The sequence below is a fragment of the Pseudochaenichthys georgianus genome, chromosome 16 (assembly GCF_902827115.2).
Source record: "Pseudochaenichthys georgianus chromosome 16, fPseGeo1.2, whole genome shotgun sequence".
Taxonomy (NCBI): Eukaryota; Metazoa; Chordata; class Actinopteri; order Perciformes; family Channichthyidae; genus Pseudochaenichthys; species Pseudochaenichthys georgianus.
In genome coordinates this window covers 46,070,397-46,097,265 of record NC_047518.2, presented here as the reverse complement: position 1 = coordinate 46,097,265, position 26,869 = coordinate 46,070,397, and the positions used below count along the sequence as shown (strand labels likewise).

Sequence of the window (26,869 nt, the reverse complement as noted above, 5' to 3'; positions counted from 1 at the left end):
ACGCTGCCCGGTTCCCTCGGCCCCCACCGCGGAGAATAAACAGAAGGGCAACCATGACAACCATGCTTCTTCGCTGCTTTTGTGGAGGAAGTTACAACTGTACAGGCTCCTGCATATGTACTGCAGCTTCTCCAGTGGTTGTCGCAAAACGGAGCTGTCTCGTGTGGACAGGCACTATCCGGTGAATATTGCGTGTGGACGAAAGCTTTTTTGCGTTTGCGTTAATCCTATGCATTTAGCCGTTTTTGTCCTTGTGTGGCTGGGGCCTTAATCTCATCCTGGTCACTGACCTGCCAGTGTGCAACTCGATTTTGACAGGATAACATCGAGATATAATGCAAAATAGAAAGCCCCTTGACCCCAGCCAATTAAGGAGAACCGTAAGGCCGTGTGTGACTAAAGTTATATGGGCACGTTCGGGGCACCGCGCGGCGCGCTGACCCAGAATATGGTGTTTGATTTTGAAAAAATATTTTTCCAAGCCTTTGAGACAGTTATTTATGATTATCTTGGCCACTAGGGGTCGTACTGCTTCGAGGCGGGCACCGTTGGATTCAGCGTCAAAAAATAAGTCGGAATAGATATATTTTGATGAAAGAAAAAAAAATATATTTTTTTTTACAGGGGTCAAACTCCAATCTCTTCGGTGATCTTTGGTATTTCCCAAGGTCCTAGAAAATCGAGACCTAGCCCATTCGATTCAATGTCCTTTTCTGAGTTTGAAAAAGTGTTTTTTAATTTAAAAAAAAAATAGTAAAAAAAAAAAAACCTAAATCTGCAACTATTTCAAAAATCTGTAATTTCTTATTGAAAAGTTGTAGACCATTGATGTCACCTACCATTCGACTCAGCGTCATCCAATTAGTGGGGGCGGGGGAGAGTCCCTAGCTCAATGAATGTTAGGGACCCAAAATAGTGTCACTACAAAGTACTACCAATCGAATCCAAATTGCCTGAAACGTGCTCCTGTTTTTTGGGTGGTCAATTTTGGCCTCAACACTTAGTGATATTTCTCGTTTGACAAGGTAACATCTCTTTAAATGTTTGGAATTTGTATTTATTTGTATTTTTGTATTTAAGTATTATAATCCATAGTTTTACATTTATAGGCCTGTAAATGTATTTCATTTTCTTAATTCAAAGAGTTAGCAGTAACCTTCTTAGTACGACTGCTTTGTTTAAACAGAGAGAGTTAAAGCCTTCTTCTGGCAGATCCATTGTTGTGTTTCACCACAGCTCACTGATGACCATATGTCTCTGTTCTTGTAAAACACTGCACAGTGACCGTCAACAGGAGCTGCTATCCAGGAGCTGAGGAGAGAACATGATGTTTAGAGAAAGGCTGATAGATGTTATTATTAAAAGTGTTTAGTAACGTGTCTCTTACCTCTCAGTCAGATCACTTCCATCCACCCACTTCCATTCCTTATTTACAACTCTCAGACCAATCCAGAATCCATAAGATCCAAAGCTTTTTTCCTCGATTGCTTCCTGGAAAACAGAGAGTGAAATGTCAGATATTTAAACATTAAACTCTAATAAACACATAATGACCTAAAGACTCAAAGTGTGTTCAAACCTACACAAAACACAATTACTTTCTAATTGCGTCATATTAATGGGTTTACCTTTTCCTCTGAATCATGTGCAACAGCCAGATCTGAATTCTTTCCACTGCAGTCTTCTTGAGCTTCTTCCCAGGTTTTTTGATTAGCAGTCTCAGCGTTATTATACGCATAGCTGGACTCAGTGAGTGACCAGCCGTCCTGACAAGCTTTACACTTTTTATCTGAAACAACAGAGTCCAAAGAATCAGCATCATGCCTGCCTTTTGAACATATTGTAATTATGACCTAATATATAGGATCTGAACAAACCGGTGTTTCCTAAGCAGTAGGAATCGATGCTCCACTGAGCTCGACTGACGTTGAGCTCATTCGAGGTTGTTCTCATGTTTTGTATTTGCTTTGCGTATTTGTTTCAAGTTGTGCTCCCGTGTCTCCAGCTCCTGGATTCGTGAGTACAGCTCGGCATGGTTTCCTGAGAGTTCAGAGGTCACTACAGACCCAGACAGAGGAAGGTTTGAGTGTTCTTGATAAACATTGAAGAAAGGGTTCACATGTTTGCTTCACAAAGCAAAGAGCTACATGCATTTGGAAAGCGACTGGTCTCCTCTGTATTGTAGACTTCTTAAAACAGCTCTGACATTTCAAACCACTGCCTTTTGCAAATTATGGAGAACACAAGCAGACACCTTCACACACACACTTCACCCTTCACACACACACTTCACCCTTAACACACACACTTCCCCCTTAACACACACACTTCCCCCTTCACACACACACTTCCCCCTTAACACACACACTTCCCCCTTAACACACACACTTCCCCCTTCACACACACACTTCCCCCTTCACACACACACTTCCCCCTTCACACACACACTTCCCCCCAATCTTTGCAGCAAGCGAGAGGGAGATGTTGTTGGATCAACAGACGGAGTCACAGAGCTTCAGGTCACATCTAATACAAACTGTTGAACTGACTTTCACTCAGAAGATACTCACCGTAGATACGGAGACCCATGATGGCTAACAGTATGAGCCACCAACACACTGCTATCAGAAGAACAAACCTCCGGCCTGAAAAATAATAATTCAGTTAAAAACCTAAACAGTGACAGTCACAGATGCTTAGGATACATTTAGATTAAATATTCACACTTTCAACTTTCTTTACTCCCATTTCTGAACGCTGTGATTGCTGCATGAATCCCATTGTTGAGAATATTAAATGTGGATTGTTTTGTGTTCATGATGCACCTGGACGGGTTCTCTTTGCATCCACAGCGCCTCTTGAGGCATTAACATAGTCTTCTTCTTGTTCTTCAATTTCCTCTGAAAGATAAACACATTATTTATATTTTAGTGCAGTTTTACTCCCAGCATGTTGAGCATCCACGAGGAACGATAGTTACGGCTGTAACTACGGTTCTATGAGTCCCGGATGACCGCCAGAGGCGGTGCTTTAAGCACTGGATATGTCCATCGCGTGCATGCGCAGCTCGAGTACCAATAACAACAAAGTCACCTGTGACCCACGTGACACCGGCTATATCAGCCGGTGTCGTCAGAGGATCTGTTCCCAGAATCTTCTCGCAAGCACACAAGAATTCTGAGTGACAGGGAACTCTGGCGGTCATCCGGGACTCATAGGACCGTAGTTACAGCCGTAACTATCGTTCTATTTCGTCCCTACTGACCGCCAGAGGCGGTGCTTTAGCACTGGATGACTTATACCAACAATGTCATGAAGAATCCAAGTCCTTGCTCACCACTGGAAGCAGCGGAGCTCGGCAAAAGGACCACGCCCAAAGAATGGGGAGTGGCGACATTGACCTGATGACAACTGGAGAATGTGCCAGAAGACTCCCACGACGCCGCGGCGCAGATGGTCTCCAGGGGCACCCCTCTCAGGGCAGCCCAATATGTTGAGATGCTCCTTGTAGAGTGGCATCTCAGCCTGATGGCAGGGGGCGGCCACTGGCCCCGTAAGCCTGTGAGATGGTATCGACAACCCAGTGGGGCAGCCACTGGTTAGAGGGCATAACCTCCTTTAGTGCCGCCAGGGCAAAATCAAGAGTTGCTCCTCCTGCCGTATACAGGCAGTAGCCTTGATATATGACCTTTGGGCACCCCCAGGGCACAGCAACTTCGACGTGCCGTACTCCTGAATGTCAAAGCGTGCCAGCTGGGCAGGCTGATTGAAGTGGGTTTGTGGAAGGACCCCGGGCGGGAATGCCACATTTGCCCAAAGGGCAACGCCTGAGAGTCGGGCATTGTTTATGGAGAGGACATGCAACTCCCCGACTCGCTTCCCTGAGGCTATGGCAAGCAGAAATGCTGCCTTCGTGGGCAGCCACCTAAGCCCCACCTGGGCCAGGGGCTCGAAGGGAGGAGATGATAGGGCATCCGGCAGCAGGGGCAGGTCCCAAGCCGGAGCCCTCGGGGTGCAAGGGGGACGCTGCCGTAAAGCCCCTCTCATAAAGAGGGACACCGACCTGTGGCACCCCGCCGTGGCGTCGTCGACCCGAACATGTCGGGCAGAAATCGCAGCCACATAAATTCAGAGTGGAGTGAGAACGTCCACTATCTAGAAGGGACTGTTGTCTAAGCAACAATGTACATGCTGTCCCCAAGGAACACGCACATTCTTGCCCCCCAGTTGGGGTAGAAAGTGCGTGAGTGCAAGCTGCACGGCCCGAAGTGTTGTGTCTCGTGCAGCATCTGATATTTAAGAAGTGTGTTACATCTGTTTTTAAATCCTTGATGAAATAGGGAGTAATTGTTGCATGTTCGGACACCCAGAGTTCCACGCACTGTTAAAGAAGGTAACATTGTTCTTTAAGTGCACCAGAATTGAAGATAAATTGATATAATGAGTTATGGAATACATAGCAGACCTTTACAGATCCTAGTAATGTTTTGACACAAGATAATAGTGATGTACACACGTTTCTGAAATAGATCTATTAGTCATTTTAATACTAATTAGGTGTAAATGAATTGCAGTAATAGTAGTAGTACTCTAAGGAGGTGACACTTTTCAGGGAATGTGGGAAACGGCAATGAGGGGTTGGAGATATCTTCAACATTATAGTTGTAATTGTGAATTAATATATGATGGCGCTCCATATATACAGAGTTTTATAGACGGAGGATGCTGGCCTGTGCTGGAACATCTCTGCAGAGCACGACACATGGCCAAAGAGACTGAGACCGACTGACCTTTGACCCTGACCGACAGGGTAACTTGGGAAGGCACTGTCAATGACTGACTCTGAGGTGTACCTGACCAAACTTGACTTTACAACCTGACAGTGTGAGTGTGAGTGAGTGTATGTCTGCATCTAATCAGTGCAACTGCATGATTTAAAACAATGACTAATCAAGCATGTTTTTGGACTAACACATTATTTTTGTGTGATAATAATGTGTGAAATGGGAGGTTTCCTAAACATTCCACAAAAGGGGAAACCGCCCACATGTGACCCGTTTCTAATCTGCTTGATGATATTTCACTCCCACAGGAGGTGGCAGTTTGCAGAATGTGAAACTCAAACTAAAACATGAAGATTCTGTTTCTTTTAGGACTGAAAGATGGAGAGAAACACTTCATTACACTGAAGTGTTTACTGTGGAAATGATGGATGTACATTTGGGAAAAATGTTTGGTATTGTCTTATAATCCATTATGACCTGAAGGTTTTCTTCCCATACAGGATTTTGTTTACACATGAGATAATGTGTAAAAAAGGGGGAGTGTAAACTTCACAATGTACATTTTTCATTTAGGGACTGAAAGGAACCGGCTGCTCAAACTCGATTGTTCAATCTGACCATTGATTGACAGTTTTAGAATTGACCTGCTCCATATCTGGGGATAAGATACTGTTTTATGAATGTTGACATGTCTCTAATATTGATTGAGTTATTGCAGGTAACACAGATAAATAATCAGTGGCCAAGGGGCTACCAGAGAGATGTAAGTCCAGAATGGAATACTGAAGAAGCTGACCTGTGAGTAATGTTTCAACAGGTATTAAAGTAACTGAGGTTTGAAATGTAGAAAGAACATATTTACAGTTAAAGCTAAAATATAGTAATGTAATTTAAACAACATCATGTAACTAGTCTGGTAAAGAAGTAAAAGCCATAGACTTTATTGTTTAGGTCATTATGGGGATATACATTTCATCTACAATTATAATAGAAAGACATTTGAGGACAGTTTGTTGGAATTCTGTATTCATTTTTTCAACGGGATAATATCTAAGAACTGACGGGTAAATACGGGCAGTATCACCAGGAAGCCATTCACTTTGTTAGTATTGTGATTTTGGTTGTTTTTGAATCCATAACATTAGTGTGTTTCTTTACCAGAAACATTAGCAGTTCAAATCATATTTAGATTTTTAATGGGATCTCAAGGATTTCATTTAAAAATAAACACAGATGCTTGTCAGAAATTCAGAGCTATTGAAATATGTTATTTAGTTTACCTAAAGATGTTGGGGTTCTTATTTAGTTGGCACAGTCCAATAATTAAGATTCTGAAGCTGCACAAGTAATTTAGAAAACCTGTTCACAGACGTCTGTTGTTTTAAGACACCCCACCAACAGGCTCCAAGTTGCCTACGCAGTGGTGGGTCAAACGGCTGAGGGCCCCAGAGCCCGGAGCGTAGGCTTGAGGGATTTTGTATCAGATTTCTCCACACATGTTGTTGACGCCAAAAGGGGGACCCGAGACGCAGGAGGCTGAAGGTCATCGGGACAAGGTGGATCAACCCCAGGTGCTCCGGCCCCGACCGAGTGACCCAGCGGATCTCTCAGGCCGTCCGCATAGGAGGAAAGGGGGACAGCTCGTACCACGGGAGCCAGTGTGCGGCGGGGAAACCACCTGCTAGGACCAGGGGACGACATCAAGACGGATCTGGGTCTCGTCATGGAGGTCGACACGGATGCTGTCATCAGCGGACTGGAGGAGAAGGACCTCGAGGACATCCATGCAGCAGACGACTTGGAAGCGGCTGGCAGTGGGCTGGGGGACTTGTCGAGGCAGCAGAGGAGTCTACTTCTCTCTGATCAGTTCCACCCGTGAAGGGAAAGCCGCATCTCCGGGCGGGCAGGCGGGCTGATGATTCACCACCAGGAGACTGCTTCTTAGCACTCAGCTGCCCCCTCATGGTTCCTTCACTGCCATGGGAAGTGATGTTCTGTTCCTTCACGATTTCAAATACTTTGGATCTCAGTTTCTGATGATATTGGAGAGGAATGACAATAGTTATGTTTCAAGTGCCTTGTGTAAGTTGCACTCTTTTAGAAGAGTGCAAAAGGGGGATTGCAGCATCTGATATTTAAGAAGTGTGTTACATTTGAAATGGCAGAAAGTCTTGTTGCAATTTCCAGATATTAAAAGAGGTCCTTTGAGTTCCTCTGGTAATTATCAATAGTAGCAGTTAAGTGAATACTGTTCAAACAATACCTGTGTTTGTGTTTTATATTGATTTCTCTGTTTTATCCTTTCATAAATGTGAGGACTAAAATGGCTATAAACAAGAACTGTTTAGAGTAAACAGGGTTGTATTACTCTGTGGGGGAGGTGGAGCAAGACCCCACTGTGGTCTCTGGAATGTGGGGGGATGTGTGTATGTGTGGAGGCTGCAGAAATAGGAGACAGTGAATGTCAGAGGTGTTTGTTTGAGATGACCGGAAAAGACGACCAGTTAAACTCCACCCCTTCCTGTTTCTGTTGGTATGAAAGGCTATTCAGCCTTTTGTTCTGTCTCTCTCTTCTCGCGCCGCTCGGACCGGAAGGTCGTGGCGGCCTGTGAACAAGGGCCAGGAGTAGGCCTACTCCTGACATTACGCATATGATATGATATGGTTTTGTATGGTAATGTATTGATTGTATTGCATTGTTATATTACCATTAAAATAGATTATTGTTAAACGGTTAATTGTATGCTCTGGATTCCTTCCTGTATGATAACCAGCTTGTTAGGGACGCGCAGAAATTTGGAATGCGGACTAGTAATCCCTACAAATTTCTATCACTCATCAGATCTGTTAGTATTATTTCTCTGAGTCTATATTGTCAAGTCTGTGTCTGCCATTTCCTGTTTTACTTTGTCATTTCTCATTTCAGGTAGTTCGATTCCTACCTTGCCTGTTTGTCCACGGACCTGATTACCTGCCCCGCTCTTATTGTTTGCACCTGTGGAGTCCCTTGCTTTTGTATATATTCTGTGTGTTCCCTGTGCCAAGTGCCAGATCGTTTTGAACCTTGTGAATGGATTACCTTGTTTTATCATCACAGTAAAACCTTTTTTGAATCATCTTTTGTCTAGAGTCGTGCATTTGGGTCCTATCAGTTTTTGTGTGCTCCAGTCGTAACATTACGATCTGGCCAACAAATGGACTCAGCCGACTCTCAAACCCTGAGGGCAGCGCTCTGCTCTCAGGCTCAACGTCTGCGGCAGCAGGAGGAAGAAATAAAGGACATAAACCAGGGAGTAATGACCCTGACTAGCAGCCAGAGTGAGTTTTGTGGCGTAGTTACAACACAAATTAATCACCTGGCTGAACAGCTCCATAATGTACTCACACGGTTGGATAGTGTGCCTGCCGCTCCTTCCAACGTGGCTACCCCAGCCCCAGAGCCTACAGCTGTTTTTTCCATGCCAGCTTCCTGATTCGTCTTGCTCCTCCAGCGAAGTTTTCGGGCGAGTCCGGTAACTGCAGTCCATTCCTAACGCAGTGTGACCTACATTTTACCTGCCAGCCTGCTGCTTTCCCCAGTGATCTAGCCAAGGTGGCGTTTGTTGTGTCCCACCTCACGGGAAGAGCGGAAGCCTGGGCTACGGCGGAGTGGGCACGGGAGTCTCCGGTGTGTAAATCTCTCCAACTATTCACTGAGACTATAAAAAAGATCTTTGACCGAACCACACCGGGGAGAGAAGCTGCCAGAGCCCTGACACAGATCTCCCAGCAGAATCAGAGTGTGTCTGACTACGCCATTGATTTTCGTACTTTGGCCACGGACAGTGGTTGGAATGAAGACGCACTATACGATATGTTTTTCAGCGGACTCAGTGACTCTGTGCGGGATCTTCTTGTTCCTCTTGATCTTCCGCCGGATTTGGACAGTATGATCGCCTTGGCTATACGCACAGACACTCGGCTGCAAGAGCGACGGAGGGAGAAAGCCAGGAAAGCGCCACCTCCTGCACGATCTCCACTACGACCCGGATTTCGGACCCACAATTCCTCTACTACCGTGAAACCTGCTTCGGGGAACACAGAAGAGGAACCCATGCAGCTCGGAAGGGCCAGGCTGTCTCCAGAGGAAAAGCAGCGGCGTCTCCGGGAGCGTTTATGTTTCTACTGTGGGAAGCAGGGACATTTCCTGGGAGCCTGCCCGTTAAAAGACGGGGCTTACCAGTAAGACGGAGGGTGCTGGTGAGCCGATTGACAACCGCAGATTTCCCTTCACGATCCATGACCCAGGTTGAGGTTAGTAATAATGAGCACAGCATAGCTTTGAAAGTACTTGTAGATTCAGGGGCTGACGCTAATCTTATGGACTGGGGGTTAGCTAAACGTTTGAAAATTGCCTCCGTGCCATTGACTCAGACACTTGAAGCTAGCGCTCTGGACGGTACTCTCATGTGCAAAGTGACTCATAGAACCATGCCTCTTAAAATAACTATTGAACATGAACACTCAGAGTATATGACTTTTCATCTGTTTAATTCTGCACAGCATGCAGTAATTCTGGGCTATCCCTGGTTGTGCAAACATAACCCTCACATTGATTGGCGGACTGGTAAGGTTTTGGGGTGGGGAAGCGAATGCTCTCATTCGTGTTTCAGGGGGAAGACTGCTGAAATTGTCAGAGAGCCCATTATAGACAATGATAGGGAACATGAAAATAATCAAGACTCAGACTTCCCTGACCTTTCGAACGTACCCAGCTGCTACCGAGATCTCAAGGAGGTGTTCAATAAAACTAAAGCGACATCCCTTCCTCCTCATCGCACCTATGACTGCGCCATCGATCTCCTGCCTGGGTCCCCCTTGCCCAAGGGAAGACTGTACTCTCTCTCAGCTCCAGAGAGAGAATCTATGAGAGAGTACATAGATGGCTCTCTCAAAACGGGTCTTATCCGCCCCTCGTCATCTCCCGCCGGAGCTGGTTTTTTCTTCGTTGAGAAGAAAGATGGATCCCTAAGACCTTGCATCGACTACAGCCCCCTAAACGACATAACCATCAAGAACAGGAACCCCCTCCCGCTTATGACCTCAGCGTTTGAACTGTTGAAAGGAGCTTCAACACTCCAAGCGGACATTATGTGTATCTGGTAATGCCTTTTGGTCTAACAAATGCACCTGCCGTTTTTCAGGCTCTCATAAATGATGTGTTGAGGGAATTTTTGAATCATTTTGTTTTTGTCTATCTTGATGATATCCTGATTTTTTCCCGTGATGAAGGTTCACACGTTTCGCATGTTCGTCAGGTATTAAGAAAGTTGTTGGACAATCAACTTTATGTTAAGGCTGAAAAATGTGAGTTCCACGTCAGTTCCACTTCATTTCTGGGTTTCATCCTGGGTCCTGACCAGATAATGATGGATCCTGCTAAAGTGAGCGCTGTGGCTGAATGGCCCACACCCTCTTCCAGGAAAAAAGTCCAACAATTCTTTGTATTTGCAAACTTCTACAGAAAATGTGTTAGGAATTTTAGTTATATTGCCGCTCCTATGCATGTACTCACCTCTCCTTCTGTTCAGTTTGTGTGGACCCCACAGGCAGACCAGGCCTTCCAGAAGTTAAAAAAAGTTTTCACTACAGCTCCAATACTTACCATCCCGGATTCCCAACGGCAGTTCACGGTGGAGGTGGATGTCTCCAACGAGGGCATCGGGGCGGTCCTCTCACAGAGGGCAGAGAAAGACAGTAAGCTCCATCCATGTGCCTACCTTTCCCGTAAGTTGACTGCGGCTGAACGGAACTATGATGTAGGCAATAGAGAGTTATTAGCCGTGAAGGTAGCACTGGATGAGTGGAGGCACTGGCTAGAAGGGGCAAAACAGCCATTTATTGTGTGGACAGACCACAAAAATGTGGAGTACATACGCAAGGCTAAGAGGTTAAACTCCAGACAGGCACGATGGACCTTATTCTTCAATAGGTTTAACTTCACTCTCTCCTACCGTCCTGGCTCACAGAACGCCAAACCAGACGCGTTATCCAGGCTTTTTGACCCAGAGGCTCTTTCCAAGGAGACAGAGTCCATTTTACCGCCCACTCAGGTGATAGGAGGGGTGACATTGCCAATTGAGGCTAAGGTAAATCAAGCTTTAGAGGGAAAAACCGTACCCAGTGGTGGCCCCCCTAACCTCCTTTTTTTCCCCCCATCTGTCCGCTCTGACGTGATTCACTGGGCTCACACATCTGTATTAACATGTCATCCAGGTATCAGACGAACTATGTACATGATAAAGCAAAGGTTTTGGTGGCCTAAAATGGAGAAGGAGGTTACTGAGTATGTGGCAGCCTGCACTACCTGTGCTCGGAATAAGACCTCTACCCAGTCTCCTATGGGTCTACTGCAACCTTTGTCCATTCCAAGCCGCCCATGGTCTGACATCTCGCTGGATTTTGTCACTGGACTGCCGCCCTCTGCAGGTAACACCACCATCTGCACTGTTGTTGACAGATTCACCAAAATGACTCACTTTATCCCCATGCCCAAATCTCCCTCTGCTAAAGAGACAGCAGAAGCGCTCTTATCTCATGTTTTCAGGCTGCATGGATTTCCAAAAGTAGCTGGACTGATCTCTTGGGATGTCCAAAAGGGCCATATTATGGAGCTGCCGGACACTTGCAGCCGGAGCCTCCGCTAACTCCCATTTTACACACGCCCCTCCACGTTTGTAAAATCTTCGGACCCCGCGAGGTCTCGCCGGGGTCCCGGCGCTACCGGGGGTCGCGACCTTGACCCCTCGACCCGATTTTAGGCGCCCATTACCGTATTTATGCCCTATTTTCCTTTGCCGTACACTGTTCCGCCTCGGACCACCAGGTGGCGATGTCGGGGGTCCCATCAACTCAATATGGGGTCCCACTTATCCAATATTTGTAATGTCGGGGGTGTCCGATATATGGAGTAAGTGGGCTTGCATATGGTCCTGCTGTACACTCAATAACTTAGCATTAACTGGCTTTGATATATGGAGTAAGTGGGCTTGCATATGGTCCTGCTGTACACTAAATAACTTAGCTTGAACTGGCATTGATATATGGAGTAAGTGGGCGTGCATATGTTCCTGCTGTACACTCAATAACTTAGCATTAACTGGCTTTGATATATGGAGTAAGTGAGCTTGCATATGGTCCTGCTGTACACTCCATAACTTAGCATGAACTGGCTTTGATATATGGAGTAAGTGGGCTTGCATATGGTCCTGCTGTACACTCAATAAATTAGCATGCCTCATGCTCTCCGTGGTGCTGAACCGGGGTTCAGCACAACAGAGAGTGCCTCCCTGCTCCCGCTGCTGCTTCTGCACACCTGTGCTTCTGCTGGTGACTCTCTGCGCCTGTGCTACCCCAGGCACCCTGAGGTGTGTGCGGGGTCGGTGGGGCCCACGCCCACGGCCGACAAAAGCTTGGATCAAGGGCTGACTTTCAATAGATCGCAGCGAAGGAGCTGCTCTGCTACGTACGAAACCCCGACCCAGAATCAGGTCGTCTGCAAGTGATTTAGCACCAGGTTCTCCACAAACATGCGGTGGTCAACATGGTCCTGCTGTACACTCAATAACTTAGCATGAACTGGCTTTGATATATGGAGTAAGTGGGCTTGCATATAGTCCTGCTGTACACTCAAAAAAACTTAGCATGAACTGGCTTTTATATATGGAGTAAGTGGGCTTGCATATGGTCCTGCTGTACACTCAATAACTTAGCATTAACTGGCTTTGATATATGGAGTAAGTGGGCTTGCATATGGTCCTGCTGTACACTCAATAACTTAGCATGAACTGGCTTTGATATATGGAGTAAGTGGGCTTGCATATGTTCCTGCTGTACACTCAATAACTTAGCATTAACTGGCTTTGATATATGGAGTAAGTGAGCTTGCATATGGTCCTGCTGTACACTCCATAACTTAGCATGAACTGGCTTTGATATATGGAGTAAGTGGGCTTGCATATGGTCCTGCTGTACACTCAATAACTTAGCATGCCTCATGCTCTCCGTGGTGCTGAACCGGGGTTCAGCACCACAGAGAGTGCCTCCCTGCTCCCGCTGCTGCTTCTGCACACCTGTGCTTCTGCTGGTGACTCTCTGCGCGTGTGCTACCCCAGGCACCCTGAGGTGTGTGCGGGGTCGGTGGGGCCCACGCCCACGGCCGACAAAAGCTTGGATCAAGGGCTGACTTTCAATAGATCGCAGCGAAGGAGCTGCTCTGCTACGTACGAAACCCCGACCCAGAATCAGGTCGTCTGCAAGTGATTTAGCACCAGGTTCTCCACAAACATGCGGTGGTCAACATGGTCCTGCTGTACACTCAATAACTTAGCATGAACTGGCTTTGATATATGGAGTAAGTGGGCTTGCATATGGTCCTGCTGTACACTCAATAACTTAGCATGAACTGGCTTTGATATATGGAGTAAGTGGGCTTGCATATGGTCCTGCTGTACACTCAATAACTTAGCATGAACTGGCTTTGATATATGGAATAAGTGAGCTTGCATATGGTCCTGCTGTACACTCAATAACTTAGCATGAACTGGCTTTGATATATGGAGTAAGTGGGCTTGCATATGGTCCTGCTGTACACTCAATAACTTAGCATGAACTGGCTTTGATATATGGAGTAAGTGGGCTTGCATATGGTCCTGCTGTACACTCAATAAGTTATTGAGAATATGGAAGCCCACTTCTCAATATTATTAATAATTCCAAAATAATAATAATAGTTTTTATAACTTGTAGATCCCACATCTCAATATGGAAGCCCACTTGCCTGGGGGGTTCCCACTTCAGGACTCCCACATCTCAATATGGAAGCCCACTTCTCAATATTATTAATAATTCCAAAATAATAATAATAATAGTTTTATAACTATTAAATATGCACTTGGGTCAATTCATAAGTAGCGCTGTGGTGCAGTGAGCAGTGAAAGCTGGGTAAAAGTTATGTGAATGCAGCAGCAGCAGGCTGTGACACGGTGGTACACAACGATGTGTACACTGGGTCATTCAGAATGTGCTATTTCTGAATAAATAGCACATTCTGAACATATGTCAAACAGAGATTCCTATTAAAAGTTATCTATATATACCTATGGGGATTGGGGCGATGTCCCACATCTCAATATGGAAGCCCACTTCTCAATATTATTAATAATTCCAAAATAATTATAATAATAATTGTTATAACTATTAAATATGCACCCATATTGACTTGGGTCACATATAATAATGAATTCAAGGAACTCAAGATTTGATGCCATGGGCGGGATTCGTACCCCGCTCTCACCACATCAAGGAGTGAGTCAATGCCCATTGCCCTACAAGTGGCGCTAAAAGCTTAAAATAAGTATTATATATAGACTCCACTATAAAGTAAAAAGACATTTCTCTATCGTTTTGGCGATCAAAATTGACAAAAAAACACATCAAATCACATCTACAAATCAATACGAAGCTAATGAAACCACTTTCAGACTCCTGAACGCGTGTTTACAAGTTTTAAAACGTAGCAATGGCTTTTCACATCACACCATTGTGTGATATATGATTCATATGATTAATATGATGAAATTAATGTGTATAATGTTTTTAAATGTTCCCAATGATTGTTCTTATAATGTTTCTTAAATGTTTTTGTATAAATGTATTTGTTCTGCTATATAATATCTGACAGGAGTTTCGATCCCGTGTCACCCGTGTAGCGACCTGGATCGCCTCAAGTGTTGTCTATTATAAACATTCTGAACGGCACATTTACCTATGTTTTCCACCATCAAAATGTACAAACGACACATCAAATCACATCTACAGATGAAGACGAAGCGAATGGAATTACTCGCAGACTCCTAGTGTGTGGAAATTGAGACGTGAGATCTCTCACATTTCTGGGCTAACCAGAAATGTAAATAGTGCTCAAACAGAAAAACTCGACATGCTAGGAGTCTATGGAGTACTTCCATTCGCTTCGTCTTGATCTGTAGATGTCATTTGAGGCATCGTTTGTCCATTTTGATGGTGGAAAACAAAGGGAAATGTATTTTGCTCATTGAAATTGTTAAAGTGAAGCTGAAAGTGACGTCACTGTTGAGAAACGGAGAGAGCAGGGGAGATAGATCTCACGTCTCGATTTATACACACTATGAGTCTGGCAGTACGTCCATTCGCTTCGTTTTCATCTGTAGATGTGAATTGATGTGTCGTTTGTACATTTTACTGGTGGAAAACAAAGCTAAATGTCTCGTTACTCTATTGACGAATCTATAAAGCACACTTATTCTCCATAAGCATTGAGATAAGCACTGGTATTTGGTCCGGTAGGTCCCGGGTTAGAAACCCACCCGAAACTGGTAGTCAAAATAGAATTATTATAATATATATTATAGATATTATACTATATATATATAGTGGTGCACTTTTTTTTTTATTCAAATATTGCTATATCTGCAATCAAAGTCAGTCCCTCCCAGTACTGGGTACTAGTTAATTCCACTATCCCCACTATATTTAAAAAATAAGTCATATATAAAAAAATAATTTAATAAAGTCTGAGTTAACTTTTTTTGAGATCCATAGAAAAGGGGTGAAAATGGAAAAAAAGTATCCGAAAATAGTGTCCCGTAAGGCGGGTAGAGTCCCTGACAACTCCCCTTACATTCCTCCAGAGTCAGAAAAAGTATGTTAACTTTTGGAAGAACCAGAGGAAGGGGTGAAAATGGATGAAATGTATCCGAAAATAGTGCCACATATGCGGGTAGAGTCCCCTGACAACTCCCCTTACATTCCTCCAGAGTCAGAAAAAGCATGTTAACTTTTGGAAGAACCAGAGGAAGGGGTGAAAATGGATGAAATGTATCCGAAAATAGTGCCACATATGCGGGTAGAGTCCCCTGACAACTCCCCTTACATTCCTCCAGAGTCAGAAAAAGTATGTTAACTTTTGGAAGAACCAGAGGAAGGGGTGAAAATGGATGAAATGTGTCCGAAAATAGTGCCACATATGCGGGTAGAGTCCCCTGACAACTCCCCTTACATTCCTCCAGAGTCAGAAAAAGCATGTTAACTTTTGGAAGAACCAGAGGAAGGGGTGAAAATGGATGAAATGTATCCGAAAATAGTGCCTCATATGCGGGTAGAGTCCCCTGACAACTCCACTTTCCTCACATTCCTCCAGAGACCAGTTCAAAAACGTAAAGTTTTTGAAGAACCATACTGGGGGGTCTCCAGGCAACACATGTACCGGGGCCAGAGTGCACATGGAGCGGGGAGACATTCCTCCATGAAGTGAGGCAGCCGTTTTTCTTCTGAGTCCTTTCAAAAACCGACTTCCGGTTTCCGATTTCGTGCAGAGAGTAGTCTTTTACACCATCAAAATGGACAAACGATGCATCGAATGACATCTACAGATCAAGACGAAGCTAACCGAAGTACTCCCAGACTTCTAGCGTGTGAAAAACGTGTGCAAAGTATCCGCAAACGGACCAGTGGCTGTGATGCTAGCTTTGCTGCTAGCGGTTAGCATTTTCAATGGAAAAATACATTGAAATGGCTGCCGTTAGCTTAGCGACTAGCGGTTAGCATAATATTAGTATTTCACACATTCACTGTTCACCCTGACATAAATTATAATGTAACCCATTATCCCTCTCTTAATTCAACACAATTGTTTTATATTTAATAATTCCATAATAACTAAACCTATAATAATTATTTTAAAAGTATCCCTCTCTCAATTCAACTAATTTTAAATAATTTTCACATTTCCATTAAAAGGTCTCAGGCAGGTATCGTACCCGGGTCCCCGAAAGCAAAGACTAATGCTTATCTCAGTATGACACAGGGCCACTTAGAGATTACAGGGAAAAAAGTCTGATATATATGGATATATTTCTCAGTATGTATATCAACGGGACATTTTCATATATTTTCCGCCATCAAAATGTATAAACGACACATCAAATCACATCTACAGACCAAGACGAAGCGAATGGAAGTAATCCCTGCGTGTGAAAAACGTGTATTTTACATTTAATAGTTACAAAATGAATAAACCTATTATACTAACTACCCTAAAATACTATAACACTAACTATACAATAATCAACTTCAAATATGGAGAGTCTGAGAAGACAACTTTCCACATATAATTATCTCTTGACTAAATATAAAAAATGTTGCATGCATGCCATAGCATGGATTCGAACTCGCGACCATCCGCACCAATGAGCAACGCTGATATCACTGCAACTGCACTGCTTAGAATCTGCCAGCCTTGTGGTGGGGGAGGGGAATACAATGAAATGGCTCTTAGTACTGTGTACACGGTCGCAGGGTCCCCACATTTTGCAAGCAGGTTCCACACAAGTGCAACAACACACTCTCAAAGGCTCGGAGCGCCAAGCACATTTTTTGAATTTTTTTCAATTTGCTCATTCTTCTCCAGCAAAACCCTGTCTGACTCTACGAGTAAATCAGGATTTTGTGAGAAAGTTTGCCATTTGATTGAAAAAAAGTTCTGGGTGTTCTAGGGTTCCCATACTTCAGATCCCTGATCTGGGCCCTATTTATGCCCTTTTTGGGCCCTGTGAAAAAATTATCTATTTATGTCTCTTTTAGGAGCGAACGGTAGCAGCTGGATCCCTGAAATTATACACCAGTGTACTACATATAGCGGGGAACATTTGCTGTGAATATCAATTGCGTCACTCAAATGCTTGATTTTATATCAATATTTTTCCAATGAAAAGCTAATTTGTCCAAAAGTGCTACTAATTCGTATCTTTTGATAACAACGTCTGATCGGTTCGGGCTCAATGGCTATTCCCCACCTTTAATTATTCCGCAATGGTACCCTCCGTGAGTCTCTAGGACCTCAGGGGGCGGAGCTAGGGCAGTCAGACGCTAATGGCAGTAAGGCAAATGTCAGCCTTATGAACGGAGGTACCGTGGGACTTGCCCTTCACATGTACGGGAGTCCGCTCAATGGAAATGCGATGTCAAGTTCCGATGTCAAGTTCCTGTCAGCGGCTAGACATATGTTACCAGTGTTTACCAGTGTTGCCAGGGGCATGATAACATCCTCCACTGGAGGTTGGGTGGTGCTGCTGTGAATAAGGCCGACTATGGGTGCCGATGGGCGGACGGTAAAGCACCGCAAAGTAGACCCCCTTTAAGTGTAGCCAGGGGCACGAGAAAAATCCTCCATGGAGGTTGGGTGGTGCTGCTGTGAATAAGGCCGACTATGGGTGCCGATGGGCGGACGGTAAAGCACCGCAAAGTAGACCCCCTTTAAGTGTAGCCAGGGGCACGAGAAAAATCCTCCATGGAGGTTGGGTGGTGCTGCTGTGAATAAGGCCGACTATGGGTGCCGATGGGCGGACGGTAAAGCACCGCAAAGTAGACCCCCTTTAAGTGTAGCCAGGGGCACGAGAAAAATCCTCCATGGAGGTTGGGTGGTGCTGCTGTGAATAAGGCCGACTATGGGTGCCGATGGGCGGACGGTAAAGCACCGCAAAGTAGACCCCCTTTAAGTGTAGCCAGGGGCACGAGAAAAATCCTCCATGGAGGTTGGGTGGTGCTGCTGTGAATAAGGCCGACTATGGGTGCCGATGGGCGGACGGTAAAGCACCGCAAAGTAGACCCCCTTTAAGTGTAGCCAGGGTCACCCTGCATGCGTCGTCAAATGTGATTGAAATGGACAGATTCCTGTACATTTCAATCACTTTTAATGGGAGTCGTCAGTATATGGAGCTTAACCCATAATTCCCGGACGTTCCAGGCCGAATTTGGAAGCTCATATGCGGCCTGCCATGCGCCTCCACCCGTGGAAAGCAAAAAAAAGTAAAGAAAACGCTCAATTATATGTTAAAATAATCAAAAATGAAGTTTTTGAAAATTCTCGAAAAACGGCTAAGTGCCAACGGGGGAGGGGGTCAAGTCTTCGGCGCTTCGGAACGAAGCCCCGGAGACTTTTGCACTCCCCCGTTGCAATTTACAACGGAGAGGGGAAACGAGAGCTCCCCTCCTCCGTCCAAAAAATTCATTCATCTTTTCCAAGCTACAATCTGCACGAAATCGGAAACCCGGTTTTTGAGAGCACTTAGAAAAAAACGAGCTATTTTCACATGATGGGGAAATCATGGAGGAATGTAGCCGCCTCATGAGCACTTTGGATCGGATGAAATTGTTGCCTGGAGGAGCCCCAATCATGGTTCTCACAAAACTTTAAGTTTTCAAACTGGTCTCTGGAGGAATGCAAGGGGAGTTGTCAGGGGACTCTACCCGCCTCAAGAGGCACTATTTTGGGATACATTTTATCCATTTTCACCCCTTTTTATGGTTCTTCCAAAAAGTTAACTTAGACTTTTTCCGACTCTGGAGAAAGGTAGGGGGAGTTGTCAGGGGACTCTACCCGCCTTTTGGAACACTATTTTGGGATACAATTTATCCATTTTCACCCTTTTCTCTGGTTCTTCCAAAAGTTGACTTAAACTTTTTCCCACCCTGGAGAAAGGTATGGGGAGTTGTCAGGGGACTCTACCTGCCTTTTGGAACACTATTTTCGGATACAATTTATCCATTTTCACCCTTTTCTCTGGTTCTTCCAAAAGTTGACTTAAACTTTTTCCCACCCTGGAGAAAGGTATGGGGAGTTGTCAGGGGACTCTACCTGCCTTTTGGAACACTATTTTCGGATACAATTTATCCATTTTCACCCTTTTCTCTGGTTCTTCCAAAAGTTGACTTGTACTTTTTCCCACCCTGGAGAAAGGTATGGGGAGTTGTCAGGGGACTCTACCCGCCTTATGGAACACTATTTTGGGGTACTTTTTTCCCATTTCACCCCTTTTTTCTGGTTCTCTGGTTGTGGCGGCCTCGCCCTGGCCGTCCACCCTCTGGGTACCTGACTCCCCTGCCTCCTCCGGGGGGCAGTTGAGAGGGGTTCAATGCCTCCCCGGAGGATACTGTTATCCCGGCAACCCGCCAGCAGATGAAAAGACCCACCCCTCCGCCTCTCCACCTCTTCTGAGGGACGAGGGAACCGCGCGGAGGTCTGCTGGAGGCTACTGCCGGGTGCTCCGTCCTGCGCCTCACCGGGACCCTGACTCCAGCGCGGTGTGGCGGCCTCGCCCTGGCCGTCCACCCTCTGGGTACCTGACTCCCCTGCCTCCTCCGGGGGGCAGTTGAGAGGGGTTCAATGCCTCCCCGGAGGATACTGTTATCCCGGCAACCCGCCAGCAGATGAAAAGACCCACCCCTCCGCCTCTCCACCTCTTCTGAGGGACGAGGGAACCGCGCGGGGGTCTGCTGGAGGCTACTGCCGGGTGCTCCGTCCTGCGCCTCACCGGGACCCTGACTCCAGCGCGGTGTGGCGGCCTCGCCCTGGCCGTCCACCGTGCGCCCTCTGGGTCGTACCCGAAACTGTCGGGTATCCTTTGGGAGAATCAGACTCTGGAGGAACGTGAGGGGAGATTACAGGGATCTCTGCCCGCCTAACGAGTGCCTAAATGGGACACCGCACCATGATGCAAATGAAAACAAACACTGATTTGAAAATAAGCTGAGTGCGTCTTTCGTGAGTCTTTTCACGCTTCCTTCTTTTTTACCCACGATTCTGGTGACATTTCCCGGTACCGAAATGCTCAAGAATACAGGTCGGATGGCGGTCCGTTGTCCGATCTGCAATAGCTCCTACCGTGCCCTGAGCAAGCACCTACAGAGGAACCATGGTGTGCGTAACTTGGATGAAAGAAAAATTCTGCTGTTGTTGGCCAACGGACGGACCAACATTAGGCTCCATCCCTGTACCATTCTGGGATGCGAGTACCGCGGCACAAGGCTGGATCGCCACTTGGCCAGAGACCATGTTGAGCTGGCCCGGGAGGAACTACATGTGGTTCAAAATCAAATGAAAATGACAGTGGCCAAGAAGGAGCTTTATGAACTCCGAATGACAAACCCCACCATAGAAATGATTACCGCTTGGGCTGTTGACACGGTGGCAGACGACGATATACTGTCACAACCTCCACCCTTGTCCCCGGTGAATGAATGTGACAACCCGGACTGCAAAGAATGGAGGCTGGAGGCTAACGCAGTGAGGGCTCAGCGGGACATATATGCTGCTGAGGTGAAATCCCTGCGCTGCAAGTTGCAGCAGAGGATAAAGGACAAGCGACAGAGGATGGATCAGCGGGCCGGGGACATGCCCGCGTTCGATGGGGAGGAACGAGAGCGGGTCATTCTGAAGAAACGACCCCGACCAGAGTCGACACCAACGAGGCTGTCCAAGTCGAAAGGTCCCTCCTGCAGCAAGTCTCCCATTCCTGCCTGCAGCACGTCTCCCATTCCCGCCTGCAGCACGTCTCCCATTCCCGCCTGCAGCAAGTCCCCCACTGGCTCTCACACCCATTCATCCAGCTCCTCAGAGCCTGCATCCATCCATACCGAGGCCTCGTCAACCTCCCCTCCCATAAATTCCCCCTGGTTCCGGGGCAGGGGCCGGGGAAATATAATGCGGGACATAACATTCCCACGGATCATGGGTAAGTGTTTTGGCTATGTGACACATGCAGTTTCTGTAACACATCATGTGTTGTCATTAAAGTACTGTTTATATTTCACAGAGGAGTATCTGCAAGGATACCGGGAGCATTATGCAGGTATCGACCCACCAGTGAGGCTCCAGGAAAACACAGTCTCCAAACTAAGCAGAGTGAAGTCGTTCCTCAGTTTCATGGCACACGGTTTCAATCGCCTGTCTGACTGGCTCTTTTTGAGGGATCTCAAGAGGATACGCGGGTGGTCCCGGAGCCTGATGAAGTCAAGCCTTCAGGTCACGACCTCCGACTTCTACATCAAGAATATATCACACTTTCTCAAGTACATGGCCGACACACCGTGCAAGGGGAGCAGGCTCAGCCAAACCGACATGATTTTAATCAAACGGGAAGTAGTTGCCATCCTGAAGTCCCTGAAGAGAAAAGTACTTATCCACCAGATGCAAGTGAAGCGTGACAAGATGGAAGGTCTGCCGAGCCACAACGACCTAATGACATGCTTGACTTCGACCACCACTCGCATCCCTCAGCTCCTGGATGTGATGGCCAGCAATCCGACTACCGCGACCCGGACACTGCTCTATGGGTATATGACTCTTCATTGGAGCTGCATTTATGGCCACCGTCCGGGGGTCTACTCCAACATGACCAACGCCGAGGTCCGAAAGGCGGATACAACTGGCACTGCCTTCGGCTACCTGGTTCATGTGAGTGCTATTAATCAATGTATTTATTCTGGCAGTTATATGCATGATTGACATTGTATTGACACTCTCTATCTCTGTCATAACAGGTAAGTAACCACAAGATGGCCAACGCGTTCGGGGAGGCGCAGCTGTACCTCACCGTAAAAGAATTTGGATGGATGAAGAGGTGGCTGGAAATTAAGGGTACGCTGACCTGCACCCAGAGTCGTTACTTTCTGTACACAGAGGGGAAGAACCCGTTTAGGAAGCTTGCCTACTCCTTGAGGTTGGCATGGGCTGATGTGGGGCTCCGCAGTCCCATTAACTTCACCGACCTCCGCACAGTCCACGCCGATAATGCGAAGAGGTTTCAAGACAAAGGCAACCGCCAAAGAGTGAGTGATTTCATGTGTCACAACACTGCAACTGCGGACAAATTTTACGCGAATAATCCTTCTTTGAAGGAGGCTGCGGACATTCGGTTGCTCTTCACACAGTCACTTCAAGCAGCGGCGGCGGCATCGACAGCAGCAGCAGCAGCGGGAAATGAAGACACTTTTGCGGGTATTGACATCGACAGTGACAACTCTGGAGAGGAGCACAGCCCGGCTCCCTACCAAGACTCCCTACCAAGACATGTCCCGAAGAGGGACCAGTCACTGGCCGAACACAACCCCTCAGACATGGGTGAAGAGAGGGTGCCATACTCTGCCCCAACTTCACCCACTGTTGCCAGTGATCAACTTGTAAATATGCAGTGTGTTGTTGTAATCAGTCCCCTTGTAAATACGTTATATCCTGTTTGAATTTATTTATTACTGTCAATATTACTGTAAATAAAGTTTGTTAAAATTACTAAGTGTTCTGTTTTTAATCCCACTATGGGTTTTCTTCTTTTAAGATCCCCAGGGGCACGATATTCTGGTTCTGGTGGTAGCATGTAGGTGTTTAGTCCGAGTGAGGAGTGCTCAAGTGTGGGATGATTTGTAAGGTAGAAGAGGGTAAAAAAAGTTAAAGTGTGAACCTCCAGCAGGGCAGGTGGTGCTGTGAAGAAGGCCGACTATGGGTGCCGATGGGCGGACGGCAAAGCACCGCAAAGTAGACCCCCTTTAAGTGTAGCCAGGGGCACGAGCAAAATCCTCCATGGAGGTTGGGTGCTGCTGCTGTGAAGAAGGCCGACTATGGGTGCCGATGGGCGGACGGCAAAGCACCGCAAAGTAGACCCCCTTTAAGTGTAGCCAGGGGCACGAGCAAAATCCTCCATGGAGGTTGGGTGCTGCTGCTGTGAAGAAGGCCGACTATGGGTGCCGATGGGCGGACGGCAAAGCACCGCAAAGTAGACCCCCTTTAAGTGTAGCCAGGGGCACGAGCAAAATCCTCCATGGAGGTTGGGTGCTGCTGCTGTGAAGAAGGCCGACTATGGGTGCCGATGGGCGGACGGTAAAGCACCGCAAAGTAGACCCCCTTTAAGTGTAGCCAGGGGCACGAGCAAAATCCTCCATGGAGGTTGGGTGCTGCTGCTGTGAGGAAGGCCGACTATGGGTGCTGATGGGCGGACTGTAAAGCACCGCAAAGTAGACCCCCTTTAAGTGTAGCCAGGGGCACGAGAAACATCCTCCATGGAGGTTGGGTGCTGCTGCTGTGAGGAAGGCCGACTATGGGTGCTGATGGGCGGACGGTAAAGCACCGCAAAGTAGACCCCCTTTAAGTGTAGCCAGGGGCACGAGAAACATCCTCCATGGAGGTTGGGTGCTGCTGCTGTGAGGAAGGCCGACTATGGGTGCTGATGGGCGGACGGTAAAGCACCGCAAAGTAGACCCCCTTTAAGTGTAGCCAGGGGCACGAGAAACATCCTCCATGGAGGTTGGGTGCTGCTGCTGTGAGGAAGGCCGACTATGGGTGCCGATGGGCGGACGGTAAAGCACCGCAAAGTAGACCCCCTTTAAGTGTAGCCAGGGGCACGAGAAACATCCTCCATGGAGGTTGGGTGCTGCTGCTGTGAAGAAGGCCGACTATGGGTGCCGATGGGCGGACGGTAAAGCACCGCAAAGTAGACCCCCCTTTAAGATTCCCAGGGGCACGAGATTCTTGAGGGTGTGATCATCTTGGTTTAGTCCGTGGGGGAGTGCTTAAGTTCGGGGGCCCGGGGACCCAAGGTGCTCGAGGTTCTGGAGGTACATGGGAGGGATCCTGGAGCTCCTCAGTCCGTGTTTTGGGGGTCTTGGAGCGGCCACAGAGAGGTGCTTTTCCCCGGGGTATGTCATGGAAGTCTGAAATAACCTGTTTGCTCATGTCAGGGAGAGATGCTGGGGCTGCTGCGTCCGTGTTTTGGGGGTCTTGGAGCGGCCCCGAAGAGGTGGCTTTGTCGGTGTACGTAATGTAAGTGTGAACTAGCCTGTTTTCTCAAGGCAGGGAGGGATCCTGGAGCTCCTTAGTCCGTGTTTTGGGGGTCTTGGAGCGGCCACAGAGAGGTGCTTTTCCCCGGGGTATGTCATGGAAGTTTGAAATAACCTGTTTGCTCATGTCAGGGAGAGATGCTGGGGCTGCTGCGTCCTTGTTTTGGGGGTCTTGGAGCGGCCCCGAAGAGGTGGCTTTGTCGGTGTACCTAATGGGTAAGAAAGCCAGTCTACACAGGTCGTGAAATGTGATTGAAATGTACAGAGTGCTGTACATTTCAATCACTTTGAATGGGAGTGGTGAGGTGTGGATGAAATGGCCATATCTCCCTTAAATTCACATCAAACTCACCCATCTTTCACACACTAATTCATGGGTAACAGAGCCATGTGCACCATGCATTTAAAGTAATGTTAGCCAGCTTTCAGACACTAATTCGTGGGGAAGAAAGTCACCCTGGACGGGTCATCAAATGTGATTGAAATGGACAGATTCCTGTACATTTCAATCACTTTTAATGGGAGTCGTGAGGTGTGGATGAAATGGCCATATCTCCCTTAAATTCACATCAAACTCACCCATCTTTCACACACTAATTCATGGGTAACAGAGCCATGTGCACCATGCATTTAAAGTAATGTTAGCCAGCTTTCAGACACTAATTCGTGGGGAAGAAAGTCACCCTGGTCGGGTCGGGAAATGTGATTGAAATGTACAGAGTGCTGTACATTTCAATCACTTTGAATGGGAGTCGTGAGGTGTGGATGAAATGGCCATATCTTCCTTAAATTCACATCAAACTCACCCAGCTTTCACACACTATTTCATGGGTAACAGAGCCATGTGCACCATGTATTTAAAGTAATGTTAGCCAGCTTTCAGACACTAATTCGTGGGTAATAAAGGCCTGTACATCTCCCTGTTTGAAAGGGCCATATCTCCCTTAAATTCACAGCAAATTTACCCATCTTTCACACACTATTTCATGGGTAATAAAGCCATGTGCACACTGTATTTAAAGGGCTGCAGGAACACTTTACCCGCCTTTTAAACACCTTTTCCTGGGTAAACAATCCATGTATTTCCGCCTGCTTTCCATCAGCACCCGCCAGTCATTTCAAACGGTTTCAAATCGTTTTTTCACTTTTAAAAACAGCTTTCTGCCCTGTAAATGATTTCTAATCATTATTACCGTCATGGAGGAGCTGCAGGGACACTTTACCCGCCTTTTAAACACCTTTTCCTGGGTAAACAATCCATGTATTTCCGCCTGCTTTCCATCAGCACCCGCCAGTCATTTCAAACGGTTTCAAATCGTTTTTTCACTTTTAAAAACAGCTTTCTGCCCTGTAAATGATTTCTAATCATTATTACCGTCATGGAGGAGCTGCAGGGACACTTTACCCGCCTTTTAAACACCTTTTCCTGGGTAAACAATCCATTTATTTCCGCCTGCTTTCCATCAGCACCCGCCAGTCATTTCAAACGGTTTCAAATCGTTTTTTCACTTTTAAAAACAGCTTTCTGCCCTGTAAATGATTTCTAATCATTATTACCGTCATGGAGGAGCTGCAGGAACACTTTACCCGCCTTCTAAACACTTATTCCTGGCTAAAACAATCAATGTATTTCCGCCAGGGTCACAGCCTGCTGCTGCTGCTGCTGCGGCGGCGGCTGCTGCTGCTGCTCTCCCTCCCTAAATTCACATCAAAGTCACCCAGCTTTCACACACTATTTCATGGGTAATAAAGCCATGTGCACACTGGCTATTTAAAGTAATGTTAGCCAGCTTTCAGACACTAATTCCTGGGGAAGAAAGTCACCCTGGACGGGTCATCAAATGTGATTGAAATGGACAGATTCCTGTACATTTCAATCACTTTTAATGGGAGTCGTGAGGTGTGGATGAAATGGCCATATCTTCCTTAAATTCACATCAAAGTCACCCAGCTTTCACACACTATTTCATGGGTAATAAAGCCATGTGCACACTGTATTTAAAGTAATGTTAGCCAGCTTTCAGACACTAATTCCTGGGGAAGAAAGTCACCCTGGACGGGTCATCAAATGTGATTGAAATGGACAGATTCCTGTACATTTCAATCACTTTTAATGGGAGTCGTGAGGTGTGGATGAAATGGCCATATCTTCCTTAAATTCACATCAAAGTCACCCAGCTTTCACACACTATTTCATGGGTAATAAAGCCATGTGCACACTGTATTTAAAGTAATGTTAGCCAGCTTTCAGACACTAATTCCTGGGGACGAGAAAGTCACCCTGGACGGGTCATCAAATGTGATTGAAATGGACAGATTCCTGTACATTTCAATCACTTTTAATGGGAGTCGTGAGGTGTGGATGAAATGGCCATATCTTCCTTAAATTCACATCAAAG

At 46.5% G+C, this 26,869-nt stretch overlaps 1 protein-coding gene across 1 annotated transcript; it reads left to right on the top strand.

The window, feature by feature from the left end:
• The first annotated feature begins 20,066 nt into the window (after nucleotides 1-20,066).
• On the top strand, nucleotides 20,067-22,929 carry LOC139435528 (uncharacterized). The gene is made up of 3 exons (XM_071206199.1): nucleotides 20,067-21,373; nucleotides 21,455-22,095; nucleotides 22,182-22,929. Exons 1-3 carry the CDS (start codon nucleotides 20,467-20,469, stop codon nucleotides 22,878-22,880), a joined length of 2,247 nt encoding a protein of 748 aa, XP_071062300.1. The 5' UTR covers nucleotides 20,067-20,466; the 3' UTR covers nucleotides 22,881-22,929.
• Nucleotides 22,930-26,869: the final 3,940 nt, after the last annotated feature.

What these genes read in the sequence shown, in the direction of transcription:
- LOC139435528 (XM_071206199.1), top strand. Translation starts at nt 20,467, where the DNA reads ATGCTCAAGAATACAGGTCGGATGGCGGTCCGTTGTCCGATCTGCAAT. An exon ending in AACATTCCCACGGATCATGG is followed by an intron (nt 21,374 to 21,454) that starts GTAAGTGTTTTG and finishes TATATTTCACAG; the next exon opens with AGGAGTATCTGCAAGGATAC. An exon ending in CCTTCGGCTACCTGGTTCAT is followed by an intron (nt 22,096 to 22,181) that starts GTGAGTGCTATT and finishes CTGTCATAACAG; the next exon opens with GTAAGTAACCACAAGATGGC.